The sequence below is a fragment of the Typha angustifolia genome, chromosome 8 (assembly GCF_048772165.1).
Source record: "Typha angustifolia cultivar Huaian chromosome 8, ASM4877216v1, whole genome shotgun sequence".
NCBI lineage: Eukaryota > Viridiplantae > Streptophyta > Magnoliopsida > Poales > Typhaceae > Typha > Typha angustifolia.
The window spans coordinates 9,942,510-9,963,549 of record NC_133246.1 but is presented as its reverse complement, the minus strand read 5'-3'; the positions used below and the strand labels follow the sequence as shown (position 1 = coordinate 9,963,549).

The 21,040-nt window shown below is 34.3% G+C and overlaps 1 protein-coding gene across 13 annotated transcripts in view; it reads right to left on the bottom strand.

Annotated features, from left to right (window-relative positions):
* The window catches only part of LOC140765118 (uncharacterized), a 69,009-nt gene that overhangs the window by 40,817 nt on the left and 7,152 nt on the right, over positions 1 to 21,040 (bottom strand). For 12 of the 13 annotated variants that reach the window (XR_012105138.1, XR_012105135.1, XR_012105137.1 and 9 more), the window contains 6 exons: positions 19,132 to 19,301; positions 14,708 to 14,895; positions 11,217 to 11,402; positions 11,022 to 11,111; positions 9,032 to 9,112; positions 881 to 1,024 (listed from right to left, as the gene is read on the bottom strand). Coding sequence is in view for 6 of the 13 variants with exons in the window: in XM_073104042.1 (XP_072960143.1) it covers positions 881 to 1,024; positions 9,032 to 9,112; positions 11,022 to 11,111; positions 11,217 to 11,402; positions 14,708 to 14,895; positions 19,132 to 19,301 (859 nt within the window). In the remaining 7 variants the exon portion in view is untranslated. The remainder of the gene's footprint in view (positions 1 to 880; positions 1,025 to 9,031; positions 9,113 to 11,021; positions 11,112 to 11,216; positions 11,403 to 14,707; positions 14,896 to 19,131; positions 19,302 to 21,040) is intronic. The other variant, XM_073104041.1, reaches the window with a different exon arrangement.

Sequence of the window (21,040 nt, the reverse complement as noted above, 5' to 3'; positions counted from 1 at the left end):
CTACAAAATATATTTGAACAAATAAGTTGTTATTTAAGCTTCACAAGAACTTTTGCATAAATTTGTTAAACCAACTCTTGTTCTCTCTTTCCTATTCTTTTCTTTGTTGAATGTACTTTGCTGAAAATCTTGTCCTCCTACAGTACTAAAATTGAAATCACAAATTGGCCAAATGGCATTGTGCTGAAACAGATCTGGATCCTTGGGAGCAAGAGTTTGTTGTTCTCTTCTTGAGTATTGAGTATACTAGAGAAGCATTATGAATGTAGAAAGACCTATAAGGCTATAACAAGATTTGAAATAACCAAGCAATATATGGTATCAAAAGATTACAAAGAACGTGGCTATTTGAGATATGTAGAAGATTCATCAGCAGTATAAAGTCTCTTTATTGACTTTGCTTTGTACTAGTCCTGTTGAGTTTATCTTTATAATTCTGTTAAGAATTTAGGTGCCTGAGTGATTTCTCATATTATGATTGTGGAAAATTCTGATGGCCACTGGGGAAAGAAAGCCCCTCACCCTCTCAAGGAAGAGGGGTGGGCGAAGGGGTGTGTAATGCGTGGGAATCTACCGAACAGTTCGGCCAAATCTCAAAAAATCTCAAAAGTGCTGTTTGATGAGCCTTTGTAGTATTAGGTAGTCGGTCAAGTCGCTGACCAAGACTTATCCCAGTTCCCTAGCAACTGAATGCTTTATCTGCAGCCATCAGATACTTGTAATCTTGATTCATCAAACTTGATTTTATAATATAGATAAAAAGAGTGCAACTCAGGATTGCTTATAATACATATCCATTAGTATCACAAGATATTACAAGAAAAAAGAGGAATAATTATATTCAACGAAAATAATAATCTCAACTGAAGCTGAAGCTTACCATTGCAAAAGCATTTTGCAAGTCATTGAAGTAATCAACAAGCCTAAGAAGAATGGACTGCAAACATTCAAGGTCATTTTCATCTATTCCTTTGACTTGTGCCCGCTCTAAGATGCCATTTAACATAGTAGATAGACAGTCGTCCTGAAAACAAGTATTTCATTATAGATTAAAACCAAAAGACAAATATATTTGGCAACAATTCAATATCTAAACATTTTCCCAAAAACAAACAATTAAATATCTAAAAATTCAACAAATTGATACACCTTGCTAAAGTCTTTTCTTATTGCATTAGTTGTTTATTTTCAGAAAAATAAACTTTCTGTAGGTTGTGTTCGAACGCGGAGGGGAGCGCTTTCGAACGCCTTTGCAAATATCTGTATCAGTTCGCAAAAATAGAGAACGCAAAATGTGTGTTCAAACGCAGTCGGGCGTATTTGAACGCCCGCATGCGAACGCCTGCATCAGTTCGCATCCACAGAGAACGTTTTTTATGCGTTCGAACATGGTCGACCCCGTTTGAACGTGATCGATGAGAGTCCACTAGTATTAGGGTTAATAATTGTTATTTTGGCCTATTGGCTAGCCTCTATAAAGATGTGGATGGCAGCCAAAATCATTATGATAAATGAATATTAGTTTCTATCTTCCTCTATCCTCTCTCTAGTCTCTCTACCCTAATCTCCATCCTCCCTCTTCACCAACCAGCCACCTCTATCATTGGCAAGGTCTTATCTATCTTCTAATCTCCCTCGTCTATCGAGTCCTCTCTCCTCCTTAGGATCTCGGCCACTTCTCCCCTTTAGTCCTTATCACCCTCATCTCCATTATTATCCATAACCCTAGTATTACCTCCACCCGTCACCACCACCATCACCCCCACCCTAGCATATTTTCGTCCCAGTTGCAGTATAAATCTGCGAAGGGCATAAATACCAAAAACGTAGATCAGGAAGTTACAAATCGACCACCCTTCGTTTCATAATTTTCTAACTACGAGAGAATATCTTATGAATATTTTTCCTCGATTACATGGACTGCTTCCTTCAATCAATCTAGATATTGAAGGGGACGATCCGTCCTTATCACAAATCCATCAAGCTATGGTGCGAATATCAAAGCATGACGGAAAAGTAGAAAATAGATAATAGGACAGTGAGATAAACACGGTAAAACTAAACAACTTTATCAACTAGAGAAAATGAGAAGTTTCACAATTATTCAAACATCAATAATTTAAAAAAAAATTATTAAAAGATCAATAATATATTATTGAAATTGTAGATAGCAACAACAGAACATGAAAATTGAAACTAAGAATAAGAGATGTAATAACTCACAAAGATGAGAATTATTATCCGAACTAAAGGATACAATTATAACAAGAGTTATCTATGTTTTGGATGTTTCGTGCATTATGTCTAAGAACTGTTATTAGAATGTCATTTCCATGATCAAATACAATCAAAGATAATTACCTTTTTGTCGACCTTATCCTTAATGTCCATGACTTGCATATGCATAAACATGCATTAGAAACTTCTAAACGTCTTCTCTATTTTTCCTGCAGTAGTTGTCATTAATGAAGATCCAAGTGGAACTCAAGTTTGTGGGAATTGGTTTGATTGAATTTAACTAAAATAGTTTCATTAGCTCCTAAAGTCGGTGTTCTTTTTAGTAAATAAATTTCTTAAAATCTAGCAAGGAGATTCATGGTCTAAATTCTAGTTTTAATCTTCAACTAAATTATACCTAGACCCCTCTAAACAATAGTCCACAGGGTCTTAGATTTACATTTTTTTCTTTATGGGATATAATGGACACCAGGTTATAATTTACGGGTCTATGTGTAATTTAGCCTTAATCTTTTGCGTGAAAATATATGAACTTAAGTAGCAATTCTTATTTTGCACAGGAGCTAACTTATTCATAAGCACAAAATATAACAAACTTTTGCATCTTTAAGTTCAAAATACTTCTTAAACAAAGGAAAGGTAAGATGGCAAATAAAACTCACTTTATGGGCTGATTCAGCTGACTAGAGCTAATAACATATATAGACTTTGTAGAAAGTCACTTGTCAACGCTAAAATATATGATTAATATCTTGATCAACCTTACTTAATGATTATTAGACACAAAGACTGCAATGCAAGAAAAGAAATGACAAATCTTGTTACAAGTCTCACGATCTCTCATTTTTGTGTGAACCCATACATCATACTTAATGTCTTGTAATGTCCATAAATTAAACCAAGGATGGTCGTGCCGATCAGCACGCCCCATGCCGACCGGCACTTGCCGTGCCAGTAAAGGCACAGCACTTGGCACACCCCCGTGCCGAGCCGTGCTGACCGGCATGCGTGCCGTGCCGATCCATGCCGTCCGGTACAGCCTTGTGCAGGTCATGTGCCAATATAGAGACTTTTTTTTAAATTTTTCTATCTCCATCAATCTTTATCAAATCAACTTTACTTATTTTCTTAACAAACATGATGTGACATATAGAACCTATTTTTTTAACTTTTTCTTATTTCCATCAATTAACTTTTGTCATTTATCATTTTTGAAATGATAACTTATTTGTCATTTTTTAAAATTAGAATGACAATTCATTTGCTAGACCTAGACAACCACAAAGCTGAATTTATCAAAGACAGAAAAAAGGAAAAGGACCATCTCAAGCTCAATATGATTATAGTCAGATGAGGAAAAGACTTGAACCTATAGGTAGTAGGACATCAGAAGAGGTGCGCCCACAGGATGATATAAGTCCACCATCATTACCATCATATCAATCACACCCACCAAAGCGACAACACCCTTATTATACTCCATATCCACAATCTGCATATGCTTATGGTGTGTCTGTGCCTGTGCCGGTTGTTCTCGTGTATATTCAATATCCATATCATATTATCGAAGAATTACAAAATTTTTATTTCTATAAAGATTATGTAAGACGTTATAACGAGCAATATTATCAATAGATAAGTTTTGAAGAATATCGATAGTATTTAACGCAACATTCCCATGTTATTCTTGTGCTAGTAAATGAAGTCTTTGATCCTCCTCGTCATTCTACGTTCAACTAGATATTAGTTTTAATTATTAAAGTATTATCAATTAGGTATTGAATGTTATTATATGTTCAATTATATTATGGAGTATTCAATCATATTATGGAGTGTTTAATTATTAATATTAATTTTAATGAATGTATTCAATCATATTATATGTTGAATAATATTTATATTCAACTGTTGTTTTATCTTTAATAAAATAAGTTATTTACAAAAATAATCTAAAGATAAAATATTGTAATGTAGATTTTAAATTTTAATATATATATTTAGACAAAATATTAAAAATTGACATACTAAAGACCCAAAAACATCTCTAAATATCCTAAAAAATTTATTAAAAATATTATAGGGGACGTGCCAGTGGCACAGGGGGCGTGCCGAGTGACACACTCAGCACGCCCCGTGCCGACCGGCACGTGCTGTGCCGATGGTGGCACCGCATGGCACGGCCATCACTAAATTAAACTATCACTTTCCTCCCATATTCAATTGAATCTTTAATCTTTCATTCATTGAATATTCTCTACAATATCAAATCTATGCAGTGGATGGTATAAAATATCTAATATATGCGAGGATAAGAAGTAATAGCATTATCAGTCACAACTTCAAAAATATTCTACTGTCCCACTTTTTTGATATCATCAACAACAAAATTATAGATGTATTCACTTATATGTGCTTTAGAGGAATTAATAGAACGTAAAAACTAACTCTCAACTCATAACCGACACATAAATCATAATGCTTCTTCTATTTCGATCTTTCTAAGTGTCAACCAAAATTAAGCATCTACTTTTCTTTCATGCAACCCTATGGTTCTTCAAATTATCATTTGTCTTAGCCAGTCACTTCACTACCTATTCTTTTTTATGATTTTTTTGATAATCCCATACTATTGCTCTAATATCCTTGATGAGCATATTAGTATATTATTATACTGTTACACATTATGGTAGTGAACTTCTTAATATGGTTGTAATTGTGATCATATTATTTGGTATTGTGTAGTGCATTATTAAATTTATATATACTATATACTAGTGTATATTATATATTATATATATAATTATTCTCAATTTTTTATATTAGTGTATATAAAAAAACTTATATATGCTCTACTTTTTAAGCCTCACGAAACAATGCACTAAATACTCAAGTGAATAACTTCAAATGACCCAAACACATGTGGAATAGGTAAAATCAAGGATTGACAAGCTCACGGTGTCCGCAAGGCACATGCCTTCAGCATGGCCATCGTTGGTCATGCCAATGGAACGTGGCATATTGATAATGACACTCATTGTAACGACCCAAATTTTAAAACATAAATATATAAATAAAATATAAATAAACATTTAGATAATAAGAAATTTTATTTTATCTTTTATATTTTAAATTAAATTAAATTTTTAGGTATATTTTTAAGATATGAGAATCTTTATTCTAATAGGACTCTTATTATTTTTTTTTATTATAAAAAAGGCGCCTAGAAGAAAACCCTAGAGGAGATTCTAAGGGAGTAGATAGGGACGGCACTGTAGCAATGCTACAGTTTCAAGAATGGAAAAAAAGGAGATTTTTCTTGAGAGATTAGAGAGAAAAGAGGGAAAAAAATAGAAGATGAAAACGTGTATAGAGAGAAGAGAATAGATGGAAATTCAATATGAGATAATATGAATGATTTATAATTCAATTTCCATAATAATACACTTTAGTAGAGATTGATTAGTTTTATGTTGATTTATTCAATATGAGATAATATGAATGATTTATAATTTTAATTTAACATATATGAATTTTGAAATTCAGTATAAGAGACAAGAAATTATTTATTTCCCAAGACGGCTTTTATATATTATTATGATTCTTTTTTTGCTACTATATGTATCACATATTGATATTTGTCATTAGACATATTATTAGTAGAATAGATTACTTGCTGAGAGTCTTAAGGACTTATTATTTTGCAAAAATTTAAAAAGCCGTTTAGTGAGGACTCTGAAGACTGAGTACCATTTTTATTATGTCAATCTATTTTAGAATTTAATTACTATTTGGGCTTTCGTGTTTTCTCTGAATTTTATCCTAGATATTCGCGACCATCATGTTCCCGTATTGAAGCGTGACACTCATCCTACTGACCTGGCATGCCCCAATGTGCCAAACACCTATCAACACACTTCTCAATAGGTCTTTTAGAATTTTTATACATATTTTAAGTTCTAATATATGTATTAATACCTACAATACTCTTTTATTCATTAATAATGTTTTAAAAGAAGTATTTGCTAAAACATATAGCAATTGCCATGGCAAAATATGATTCCACAGATAATTTAGGGAAGAACAATATTATCAAATAATTTATAATTATACTAAATTTTAGCTTAAAACTATAAAATTTGGATTCAAATTAACTCATATGAAGCAACTTTAACATGGTCCAACACCAATCTTGACCTAATATAAATAACTTTGACATATTAATTCAATAATTTTTTTAGATTTGGGGCAACATTGAGGAAAATTATATTTTCCATTTGAACGAGAGGCTCGCCAAGCAAAGGGACCACATTTTAGGCAAAGACCATATGTTGTGGCATCACACTAGCGATCCAAGGCAGCCAATTCAAGCTCGATGTTTACTTGTTGGCGCTTCGAGGAGCAAATTTTGGACACACCACGACTATTATGAGTTCCGAATGATGTCGTTCAATCTCACCAATGGGTCGACTATCTTCCAAGGCCGTTCATGGCAGGAGACTTTAGAGCACTTGAGGAGGTGCTGAAAATTCTATGCAGCATCCACTTTAAATTGAAGTGATCCAAATGCTTTTAGGCTGAACAGAAGGTGGAACCACCTATTCTATGGTCCGTTTCAGATTTTGGAGTGCATCGAACCAAGTTTCATACCGCTTAGACTTGCCGGTTTCGTCTAAGGTCCACCCTGTCTTCCACGTGTCACTTCTGAAGCCCTAACTTGGACCATGATATTAGTCAGTTCAATCATACCTGAACCACTCAAGGGCGGTATAGTGAAGCCGATTCGGGTGCTGGCCAAGCGTAGGACACGTTTCAGCAGATGACTTGAGGCACACATCTTGCAGCTGATCAAGCTACTTGGAAGTACGAGTCTAAGATACTTGAACATTTTCCCCGACTTGAGACCTTAAGGACAAGGTTACGGAAAGCATGGTGGAATGATATAGATAGACAATTTGACTCACTTCGATTGACTAGACTCACTTTGCACTTTAATTATTGCTTTTAGCTCTTTAATTTCTGGTTGCTTTGCGATAGCCAAGAGTCTCTTTTGGCTTGGCCAAGAGACTCTCCTTGGGTTAGCCTAAGAGCCTCCTCTTTATTGCTTGCATCTCTTAGGATTTTGCTCTCCTTATTGCTTGTATTCAACCCAAAATCAGTCCCTCTTTATTTAATGCTTTGTATCCCACCCACGAGTTAGTGGAAGAGTCAAAGAGAGTTTGGATAGCCACCTACATATAGGTGTGGAGAGCACCCGTTTAAGGCAGCGAAAAAAATAGAACACTGAGCTTGAGATCTTTATCTCTAATCCTATCTCCTCTCCCACTTGACTCGTCCCTCCTAGGCCACCAATCTTGGCTGCCGAACCCCCCTTTGTCTAGCCACATAAGCCTTGTCCCTTAAGGCCTGCCTCCTCTTCCCTTTCCTTGATTTCTTGGTTATTGTCTTCATCCTTGCTATCCACCATAATTTGGCCCATATCAATTGTCAAACCTCCATCTCGTAAGACAAGCCTTTTTCGACCCTTCGCCACTCTTTGGTTAATATCTCAAGATCTAACCATCAAACTTTACTTTCTTGTATTCGTTGGACAGCTTTCTTCGAGAGAAACAACATATCCAATTTTCAGAAGGATCTAAAGGGTTGATCTCTCGAAAACACATTTGCAGGTTCTGTTCTAGATCCTGTTCAGGGACCGTTGCAGATCAAATCAATCGGTTCACATCAAAATCAAGTGTTTCCTAATTCTCATAGGACTTCTCTACTCAAAGGTTTCAACCCATTCCTAATTCTCATATGTCCCTATTCTCAAAGGCTTCCTAGTTCTCATAGAATTCCTAATTTCAAAGGTTTCCTATTTCTCATAGGATTCATAATCTCAAAAATTCCTAATCTCTAAAGGTATCCTATGTAAGATTTCTATTTCAAGTGTCTTTCTTTATTATATTCAGTTTCGGATAAATTGCATTTTAAGGAGAGGTCATGTATGATGGAACACATTATTTCTAATGAAATGAATTAGTTCTGTTTGAATTCTTTTATGATCTTTTCTCTCCTACTTTTCTAATGGTAACCACAAAAATTTCTTCATCGCCTGAGCTAAAAAATAAGGAAAGAAATTAAAAAATAGGAATAAAATGGAAAATAATGAGTTGCAGTTATTTTAGCCCTAATTAGGGCTACAGTTCTGCAGCAATTGCCCACCTTACTGCCATATGTTGATGTGGGGTCAATTTATAGTCAAATGCAATCAAACGGCCAAAAGAAAAGTAAAACCTATGGTATATAAAGGCTCAAACCTAACTTAAATCCCCCCCATCTCACTCTCCTCTATTCTGCTACAGTAGACATTGCCTCTGCTCTTTCATTTGAGCTGAAGATTCTACTTCCTTCCACTTCTTCTGTTGAGGCTCTTGAGTTTCAACAGATATTCACTGTTCCATGACAAAATAATGGCATTTAGCCATTTAGTGGTTCTGGATTTCAACTTCTTTTTTGGATTATTTGCCCAAAACTGAGATGTATTGGACGGTATATTCCAGTTTTGGACATATTTTCAAACCAGGGAAGAGAGACAGCAGCAGAGCTTGTGCTTGCAGCATAAGCCATGTCTATGGCAAGGCAATCCTTGTTTTATGGTTCACTAATAAATTAATCAAAAGAAGAATGCATCAATTCCAATCAGAGAAATCTAACTTTTAGTATTTGCATGCATATATAAATTTATTTAATGTGTATGAAATAAAACAGAAATTAGGTAAGGTTTTAAAGTTAAATAGTAAAGTTTCAGTATTACCAGTGTATGGTACAGGATAATATCTAAATAAGCATCTGCTATGGACAAGTACTCATGAAGGTGATGATATTGAGCAATCACCTGCAATTGATGATATGAAGAAATTATATAAGAAACTATACAAATTTTAGAAGATAAATAAATAGATATCACATAAGACCTTCGTACAGAAACAAAATAAAAAAATTTAAAAAAAATTAAAAAAATTATTCTGACAATACAAAGAAGACAATCATTCAGAGAGTTTGATATAATATCAGAGAGTCCTTTTGATGGAATGCATTAAGGATATTCCAATTTCACTTGACAAGAACAATAGCATAACAGATTTTTAATCATAATACAAGATCATTCAGATAATACAGGATTTAACACAGCAGATAACTAACTTATGAAGACTCTATGGAGTAACTGGTAAAGGTTGTAAACAAGCTATTGGTTTGGCAAAAGAAAAAGGCTCACTTGGGCATGACAAGGTATTGACAATTATAGCATAGAGTTGCCACGTATCAACCATATTAGTTATGCAGCATAGATATTGAATATGTAGTCAAATTATTGAATTTATACTCCGAGGGTAAACAAAAGCTCTATTGTTCCAACAAAGAATCCAACACTTTCTTAAATTGAATCCCAGCATAATGAAAACTACGGATGGATTCAGTGCACAAACTTCCATTGAAAGTTGAAACTATGGAGTTCTTTATCTTTTATTGTTCTAGAAGGTTTTGTATTTGGACAAACATAAAATGCACAATTATATTATATCTCATGAATCATATTTCTAACTATGTCAACATTTTTAGCTCCAACAGTTCATTTAATAAAGTGTGAAACGGCACACATATTGGTCTTGATAAATAATCAAATTGGAACAAGAAATAAAGGAGACAAGGAAATACCACAATGATGAAAATTACAATAAATGTTGAAGGTCCGAAATAGTGCAACTGCATTATTTAGTGTCGCCTTGCTAAGAATTTACACAAGAAAAACATGACTGGATCTGTTCCATATGATATCAAATCAAGAGCCACATAAATAGAAAAATTGGATGGTTCTTTTGCATTCAAGAGCATCCTATTAACTTGATGGTTCCTTTGCATTATTTGTTACTCGTATAAGACAAATAAATGTACGGATACATGTCTGGCTATCTTTATACTGTATCAAACCCTGATAGGTCCAGCAGAAAGACATTAAGGTTGCAGATATTGTGAAGTTCCATCACTGGGATAATCATTTTTTACATATCAAGCCTCTATCAGTTCAAATTATGGCATGACTGAACATGTAGCTACATAGAAAAATAATTGTTAGTTCTTCTTCATTGGATGGGATTAAGAAAATAAATAAGTGATGTCACACTATAGCCATCAGCATGAAGCATGTACTATGCAGGAATAGTACTAGGGTGCAAAAAGTCATAGTATACCTGACCACTGACTGTAGAAAAAGAAAAGGAAAAAACATACCGTTCTAGTATATGACCCAATGGTCAAATTCAAGCCTACAAAAGTCATAACCAAATTTCAACTTCTACTAAATGGAATCAATTTTTATCGGAAAAGATAAACTCCTTTAAAGTTTGATATACAGTTAGCTTATGATCTTATAAGTCGTCAAGACAACAGTCTGTTGTAGGTCTCACAATGTGATGGAAAAGGGAAGTCTACGGACAGTATAGCAAACTTATGAGGCTGTGATAACACAAAGGTTTTATGTCCCATCAGCATACCCCGTGCCCTTAGCCTGTCAACAAGTTAAGATAGAATTCTTGACAAATTGTCACTTCCTGGTGTCCCTTGTATGATGCCAGGCCTCAGCAGACATTGGTAGCATGCAGGGTGGCATAGACCATGCCGCCTAGCACATAAGTCCATAATATGAACCATTACAAATTTACAGCATAATGATTTGAACAAGAATGTCTGGAATAAAATTCCCAAATATATATGGTGTAACTATTCAAAGAAAATGTTTAGGTTACCTGCATAATGTTTTTCAATACAGCATCAGCAGAACTGGAAGGCAGTTGGCATTCACATAGTCTTATGCCAAGCAGCCTGTAATTCAAATACTGCCAAATGATTGTCGATATTAATGAAGGAGAAGTAATAGACACACTAGCAGCTACAACAATGCATTTTGAAATTTTTGAATATAAGAACATCAGTGAAATCACCTGATCAAGTGAAATATCTTTAGTTTGCTCCAGAAGCTCCATGATATCCAATATGCTGGTACTTAAAACTTCAGCAGGAAGTTGCTTTAGGAGATAATGAAGAACGACAGACAAACATGCAACATTTCTGGTTGACTTTGATAGATTCCTCCGCAATCCAAAGTCCTTGAGCAAATCGCGGTATCCCTACATTTGAGAAAAGAAGAAACAAGGTCAATATTTCTCTCACGAATGTTTCCACAAAAAGTTATCAAGCATAATAGAGTCAAAATCAATTGTAATATCATCTTTCTGCCTGGATAATATTAAAAGGCAGAATAGATATTTAGGCCTGCATACGACATTTTTCTAATGGGAATTGAATCTTCACTACTACTTATGCAGTATGCAGAATGGATTACAATTAATATTGAACTGCACGATTATTCCTGAGTGACAATAATGACGACCAGAAAAATAAAATATTTAGTCTCTTCCCTGTACTTTAGATAGATTGGATATGTCACCTAAAAGACTTAGCAAAACATTTCGAAATAAAACAATCATGTAAGTCATCTCAAACAATTGAGAAACTACTCAATTGGATATTCCAAAAGACTAAATGTAACACCTTAAAGAAAAAAATGAAAAAAAAAAAAACGCATGCATCACTCGCGTGCTCTACTGTGTTTTTCTCCTCCACTCTTCTCAGGTTGCCTTAACCCAAAAAAACCCTAACCTCCACCCACCTTTATAGATACAAAATTTAATATCATGCAACTGGCCTCACCCATTCTATTCATCATCTCCAACCTTTTCATCTTCTCTTTACTCTCTCTCGTTCTCTCATCCATGGTGTTCAACAACGAATACTCGCCACCGGATTGTCGTTAGATCCTACCGACGCCACCATCGGATTCATATGTGCTCTTCATCCTTGCTAGTTTAATTTCATTTTTATTAAGCGTCATGTGATTCGCCATCATTTTTGTGTTTATTTTTGTTAGCAAAATTAGTCAGCTGGTGACCTTCGTACTACCCCACTACCACCTGAGGAGTTTCACCTTAACATCCCATTCCTTTGGGTACCATTCACCATCCTCTGATACCCATTGTTTGGGCTCCACCATGTAAGCTCCCATCGTCATCTTCCGTCTCTCTTCCGACCACCATCAATTGATTGGCCAACAAACTATACATCTAGCATACGACTGATAGGCTAATAGGCTACGAAACGATTCTTTCAAGATCTGAATTTATTGTAGGAAGCAGTCCGTGCAACCGAGAAAAAATATTCACCAAATATTTTCCTATAGTCAGAAAATTACAAAACCAAATGAAATCAATTCGTAACTCCATGATGTACGTTTTTCGTATTTACGCTCTTCGCAAGTTTGAAATGCAATTGGGACGAAAACACGATATAGTGCGGATGATAGTGATAGTGACGGGTAGAGTGGATGTTAGGGTTATGGATGATAATGGAGATGAGAGTGGATGGTTGATGTTGTTTAAGGGACAAAGGCAAAAGGAAAGAAGTGCTCGAGATCCCAATGAAAAAGGAGGACTCGACAAACGAGAGAGATTAGAAGTTAAAAGAGACCTTACCAACGGTAGAGGTGGTAGCTTGGTAAAAATGGAGGAGGGAGATTAGGGTAAAGAGAAGATAAAGAGGCAAGAAATTAATAATTCAATAGCATAATGATTTTGGCTGCTATCCATATCTTTATAGAGGCTAGATAATAAGCCGAAATAATAATTATTAACTCTAATTCTAATGGACTCCCGCCAATTGCGTTCGAACGTGCTCGATCGCATTCAAACACACAAAAGGCGTTCTCTGTCGATGCGAACGCGATGCAGACGTTCGAACGCGGCGTTCAAATGCGTATTTCGCATTCTCTGTTTTTGCAAACCCGATGCATGCGTTCGCAAAGGCGTTCGAACGCCTCTCTAACCGCGTTCAAATGCGACCTACAAAAAATTTATTTTAATAAAAATAAATAACTAATGTAATAAGAAAAGACTCTAACTAATTGTATCAACGACCCTTGCTTCCTTCTTTTATCTAGATTAAATTCCACAACGAAACACCTTTGAATTGCTGAAGTCCACCTTACCTTCACTACGACTCGACAATGCATGGCTGGCAGCATTGGTTCCCATCAACTCAATTGGCTCTTCTCTATTTGGGTTTATATCTTGGGGTTGGGCCCCACTCATGTTGATTGGAGCAAGTAGGCTTAGGCTGCACTTCTATTCTTTAGCCTATAGCCCAAGTTTAAAAATTTGAGGTATTTTCATTCAATTACTTATTTGCTTGCTTTAATGTAGTGCTTGCTTAATTATTAATAAAAGTAATTAATACTTGTATTAAGTCATGTTCCACTTATTTATTACATCTTTCTTAATCATATGGTTTTGCTATTTACTAAGAAATTAGCTCAATAACAGTAGCCACATTATTGGTTTAGACTTGAGTTATTAATAATTAATCTAGTTTTATGTATTTTAATTGTATTTATTTTTATTTTAATCATAACTGTACTGTAACTATAGTAATCAATTTTAAGTATTGATCGTATTCTATCTAATTATCATGTAATTATATTGACTTAGGTATCTCATATTTTCTTTACTCCACACTATTACTATCAAATTGTTTAACTTACTAACAATTTATCTGCAATACAAAAGCGGTGGTAGTTATGCTCATATTTATTTTGTTAATTGCATGTGTAACTTTAGTTTAGTCACATCTTCAGTATCTTTTATTACCAGCATTCTTACTTTTTCTTACTTTATCTTACATTAAAGATCATTTCATTATATAATAGTACTTATTTTAATGGATCTAAATAATATCTTTCTTTAAAATAAAAATCCCATTAGTTAATTGCTTAGGCTACCATAAATTATCTGATTAGTATCTTAATTACTTAAAATTGGTTTATACATTGGATTTGGTTTTCATTTCATTCTAATAATGCTTTGCTTGCCTCTCAACTTTTCCTAATTATCTTATCTTCTCCAGAATTTCTCTCTTAAATTTCATATTTTCTGTTTATGTCTTATAGTCTCGTGTTGAACCCTCTAAAAATGATGTACAATTTAGTTTTAATGTTAGGTCAAGATATATGACTTGTGGAAGAATGATTTTACGAAGAAGATCGAACAACGAAAATAAAATCAAACCAAAAACAGCATGTTCAGTTTCTACAAGTTGTGCGCACCTACAATAGTGAGGTGCACACCTTGACACTAAAAATACATGAGTCTTTATGTATTTTGGAGCTGTGTCACCCAGTAAATCAGCTGGTTTTGCTTTCCATATCTCTTTTACTTAGGCGGTCTAAGTTTTTATACCTCCTTCAGAATTTCATAGACCATGACAATAAGTATGATATTCTTTCATTGCGTATATACTCTCTATCTTTAATGCCCAGCTTCTTTGGACAAAACAAAGGAATCAAATTTCATCTGACAATATAAATATTACGTCAATATTTTACCTGACTAGTACTGGCAAATACCTGACTGTTACTGGCAAATACACACTTCATTATCCACTCAATGGGAGGTTCAATTAAACTTATTAAGACTCTCTTATCCTTGTAAGCATGGTGGTTGATGGCTTCTCGATCCATAATAACCCTTTCCAAATGCATTGTGATATCATTAAGCGATGTGATAAGATAACCTGCCAAGAATAAAAAAGTTTAAACATTTAACACAATAATATTCACTGACAAAATGAACAAACCCGTTCATAGAAGCAAAATGGAGAAGATCATTGAGACAAAAGGTAGAGAATCATTAAACTGATCATACAACTTGAGATCCTAAAAGTAAAACAGGCCCTCTATCCCATTATCTATGGTGACAAACAGATTACCCCTTAGGCATATCATAACCAAGACAAAGTTATGTGCAACTTGACAACAACAAGAGAGCCTTATATGTGAATTATTTAGGTAAGTAATTACACATGAACCAGTGAAACCACACATAAAAATAGAGAGAAAAGAAGAGAGACATAGAAATAGAACAGAAGAACCTACAGAGTACCACCGTTGCTTGCCACAATTGTAGCTGCTGCTTGCCACCATGATGGCAAATAATACACTTACCACAAAATCTCTCTTTCCCTCCCCCCCTGCCTCTCCCTATCTTTCCATTCCTTGTCTAACATCATCGACAAGTACGTCAAGCCACCCATCATTGTGATATGATTGATTCTGTCATCTCCATTCACCTAAGCAAAGAATTGGGCTTCAAGATTTGGTGACACCTCACAAGGCTCTCTGATATTCTGATAAGTTGAAAGAGCTTGTGCAATGACCATTGACACATAGCGAAGCGCTTGTCCATAAAGTCATAATGAATGATGACTTAGAAATTAGGCAGGTCCTGTGCAAAATATAAGACCTACTGTATTGCTATACTTAGTGCATATAGTCATTTATATAATCAATAATATTAGTGGAAAATTATAATTGATACGTTGTACGACTTTGAAAACAAACACTGGCTAGATATTCTTCATGCATCTCCCTGTGGTAACTCAAGATTACCTTGAAGTCCAGAGGATAGACCTATTCCTGATCAGCTTATGCGTTTAGGTGACCCTGATACGATTAGAGATCAGTCCAGGGAACAAACCTATACCTGATCAGCATATAATCCGTTTAGATGACTCTGGTGTGCTTAGATAACAGTCCCAAGCTAGATTAGAAATCTTCCTGAGGTAACTCTAATCTTTCTCTATGATTAGTGGAACAGATTGGGTGAGTTTATCACATTGTGACACCTCCCAGTGACCGATTAACTATAAGGAAAAGACTCGAGTGCATATCGAGTAACTTGTTATTGATATGGATCCACAAGCACGGTCCTAAGTTAAGACATATGACATTATTATTAATATTGAAAGAAATTCAACATATTGACACAAACCATATTATAAGATATGATTTATTCTGTTATTACTTGTACTATTATTATTCTTGTTATCATAAGTAAGCTTAGTAAAATTCTCATTTTATATCATTGGATTTATATTTAATTGAAATTATGTTATAGATTCGAATTTATTTGGCTTTTGAGTAGATTCCACTCACTAAGCTATAATTGTTGGCTTATGGGTTCTCTCTTCTAATATTTCAGGTGCTGATTCATGTGGCGACTGAACGAGATGCACCGAGACCCACCTCCACTTAGAATTTTACTATTTTGCCCATCGATTGTATTAGACATTTTGTTCTAAACCATCTGTTATTTTAGTTTAATTGGTGACACATTATCAAAGACATTGATGTTTTTTTATTATTGGATTATATTTATTAGAGTTAGTTGTTCATAATTAAATTATTATTAGGAACAACTATGTAGTTTGGCTCAATTATCTTACCCTCACGTATTTTAAACTTATGCACTTAAACTTACGCACTTACCCATGTATTTAAACTTATATACAATTAAGGCAAGTATCCTTGTATTTTCTTTAATATTCAATGAAAAAAATTATTTCAAAATAAAGTAGAATTGATTAGAATAATTCTTATCAAAGGATGTTTTATCAATTTTAAATTCTAATAACGACGACGATGATAAAAATATGCTAGCTGCCGAGAAAATTAAGAAATTCATTATTTAAAAATCTTTATTGAGAAATTTAAATATTTCAATTGAATAGAAATTCAGATTTTAAATTGAGATGTTATAGATAAAGATTAAAAATTTTGGATTACAATAACATAGAATTTCAGATTTCTAGAAAATGAAATATAAGAGATTATTTATGAGATGAGAATGTTTATTAGATTAAGATATTACAATATTATTTATTCATTATTTTACTTAGATGAAAATATGAATATTGAGAAGAAATAAAAGATCAATTCAAAAGGTGTAGGAGATCAATTCAGAAAGTCGTTTCAGCTTGCCCAAAAGTTTAGGGGGTCCCCGTGAAATCAGGTATAGTTCAAGGGGTGTCGACGTAATTAACCCTATAAAATATTACTGATATTACATATTTCAAATCTCATCGAGTCTACTTGATCGAGCCGGCTCAAGGTATTTTCGAGCCTATTTTAAAGATCAAGCTCAGCTCGGCTCATTTTCGAGTCAAGCTTCATCAAGCCTTATCTAAGCAAACTTGAGCTAACTCAGATATTTGATAACCCTACCTGCCGAGCTCATTAGTGGTATCCGCACTCTGTCCACTACACTCTATCCACTATCTCCTATGAGCTGAGCATTACTTCAGTCTTTCTAGAGTTACGTCTACCTATAGGACAACCATTGCATACGTTATTGTTGCCCAAACATTATCCGATGGTATACGGAGCACCCACAGATGAAAACCACTAAAATCTTTTAGCCATCAAGACCACTGCACACATTTGAGCCCCATTTGTCTTCTTCTCTGAGTTAATCTCTACTATAGACTTTCATAGCATTTTCCCTATCATAGCTGACCATCTAGAACCTTGGGATACATGCCTACTAACCAGAGACACCCAACTAACTGAATCAGCTTAGCCAATGTGCACCGCTTCCAATCTAGATCCAGGCGCCTCTTTTAATTGGCCTAGATCAGATTGAATGATCCTAATCAAAATTGGATCCGAGTTAGAATTAATCTAAGACCCTGAATTGTAGGAACTTACAATTTGTGCAATGCCGAAAAAATAATCAGTAAATATTCATGTGACGTCAAAAATTATGAAATCAAATGAAATAGATCGATGATGTCATGATCTGCACTTTTTGTATTCGAACTTTCTTCATCTTTGGATTCTATTGAGGCAGAGCGAAGAACCAATCCAAAGGAGATTTGAGGACTGTTTAGATAATAAACTTGTAATTTATTTCTTATCTAATTTTAAGACTTTGTATTATTCTCTATAAATAGGATCTTTTAGCTTATATCTTAGGCATACATTGAATTATTAAATAAACTACTCTTTTTCTAGCTCTCTCTAATTCTCTTGGCCTAGCTTTCTCTTTCATATCTGACTTCTCTCTCCTTTGCCTCTCTCTGTCTTAACCATCTCTACCTCCCATACAATTCTCGTCTTTGCCATTGCCATAGATGTACGCGAATCATAACCTTCAACTATCTGTTGCATCCGCAAGCCATAGCCACTATCTCCTAGCCGAGCTACTCTATCAACCATTCAGCCTCCATTCCATCATCACTTCTACCATATGGCCAGCCTCCATCATTGCCCTATCATATCCCTAGCCCTAGCCATGTTCCACCCTAAGCTGGTCCGCATCATTTGAATAACGAATACAAGAGGAAACTTACTAGAGATAGCGAAAAGTTTTTCAACACCATTTCTATTGGGAAGATGTGAGAGAAGCTTTAATTGACTTTATTTGTTAAGTAAAAAAACCATTATCTTCTTATGTGAATGACTCTTATCAAATTCATCCTTTTAATTTGAATTTTTGGGGAGATCTAAAGCAAGATGAAGTCATTGAATGGCTTAAAGATATGAAAAGGAAAAGTACTTTCTTTCAAAATTGAAATGATGAAAGTCGAGGGCAATTTGTATGGATGAAATTATTAGGTGAAGTAGCAAGGAGGAGGAAGGAGTTACTCTAAAATGCACTAAACCTTATAATGCAAATGTCTTTTTATTGACCATGAAGGTTATGACTTCTGAGAGACCTCTAATTGCATAGTTGCAACATCGGCCCCTCACCATAAATCCATTCACCCCAAATTTCTCATGCACGTACTCAAGTTAGTCACACGAACCTACATCTTAATTTTAACTAGACTTGACTCAACAAAGACACCCAAAGACAAACTACCAACTCTAGTCTGAAATATCTTATCGCCCTTTATACTCCTGCATTAAACGTTGGAACCTCCTATGATTTAACTGACATATACATTAAGATAATTTTATAAATCTGATACCTGCATCTTCAGGACGCAAGATTCTTGCAGAATGGGCCACATAAAGATGACAATATGCAGATGCAAGTGGATCAGCTACTCCTCTTATCATCATAGTCAAGCGGTGGAGAATACAAGAAAAATCATCCTCTAGGAAACGCCAACAACGCAAAATTGCTAGTTCCAAATATCTGTCAATTTTTAGAAAAAGGACAGGTTACAAACTTTTAGAGGCATGTGTTCAAGAGCTAGGACTTGAGGAATTGTATACAATGATCAGCTAGTCCTATCATCCTGAAAGTTGCTTGAGAAGGTACTGTTCTTTCAAGAGAACAAAACTAAAGATCATATAGCAAGTTATCTGTAACAAAAGACAGACATATAATATTGCACTGTCAAAAGAGAAAAAAAGAAATAATTTCTTTTTTTATGGAAAAAAAGAATATAACTGACATCATATTGATCCATGTAACAAAATAGTGTGTTGGACAAGAAACTTGTAAAACCTTTTCAGGTGAGTTTATAAAACTAGCATCAGATAGTGCATAGCCTAGTAAATCTAAAGCTGGAACAAGAGAGACAGGCAACATGAGAAATATATGTAAGGAGTAAGCTTCTCAAACACAAAGAAAACAATCAAAACCACGATTTCTCTCCCAATTAATTAGGTTTAACTACATGAATCATTTTTACCATTTAGCTCCATCTAGGTGACAGCGTCCATCAACAAAAGGGTCATTATAAGATCTCTTACTTCTATCCTTTATTTTCACCTACATCCTTGTGATGATGTCAACATGAACTCATCAAATATTCTCCCTTGACATATGCAACCATCTTAAAACAATTCTCAGATATCTTATCCACAATAAAGGTAGTACCAGACTTGCCCAGTAGGTCGCTAGTCATTCTTATTTTATATTTTTTTATTAATAGCAACATCTCTTCAAGGCTGCAATATTATATTCCATTCTCAGCATCCTTCTTTCTTCAAACATAAGTTTTGTCCTCAACTAACCAACTCTGAGAACTATATAACTTTCTCTTTGATTCAAAAAGAATGTGCTGATTGATTAACTGTGCAAGAGAAGAAAAGCACTTCTCCACTTAAACATCCCTCTTTAATTATAAATACATAAATTTTGAATTTGATAACTCTATTCCGCAAAACCATCCAGATTCAGTACCTTGTTATTGACTTATTTCAAAACCTAATATACTAAAGTTGCTTTCTATATACTTTCCCCTTTGTAAAAAGATATCCTCAAATACCAATGATCCTCTCCACAGTTCTAGCTTACAACGTACTCCACTTTATAATCTCACCAATAAAACAACAAAGTCGGCAAACAAAAGAAACCACAGACCTCATACAACAAATGCCCAATAAATAATCAGCAGTTAAAGCATCAGTATGGAGTTAGTACTAACACTGGTAGAATTCTATTAGTGTATTGCAATAGAATCCTTAAATTAATCATTGCATTAAATCATTAATGCCCAATTGGTAGGATATAAAATTAAAATGAAAATATTGCAAGCTCAATACTATGCAAATGCTACTCTGCTGACAAAAGAAAAAAAAAATCTAAATTGTGAATAATGGAAGAACTTGATAAATCAAACCCTAATTTTCTGAAAGCAGCTAGACATAAATAAAAGCATACAATTAGCAAGGTCCACAGTGAAAAAGTGAAGTTCTGGAATAAGGATGCAATTTAACCAACATGATAACTGGTCATCAGAACTTCAAAAGAAAGTCTTTCTATTGCTAATTTTTAAATTTTTACTATACATTAACTCTCTTAATTATGTAACAACGATCACCAAGTTTGCCTATTCAACTAGCCTTGTAATTGCAAACACCTTACTCTTATTGAGTGTTTTGGCTCTTTTCTTTATTGGCTAAATAGTAAATATCTAATTTATA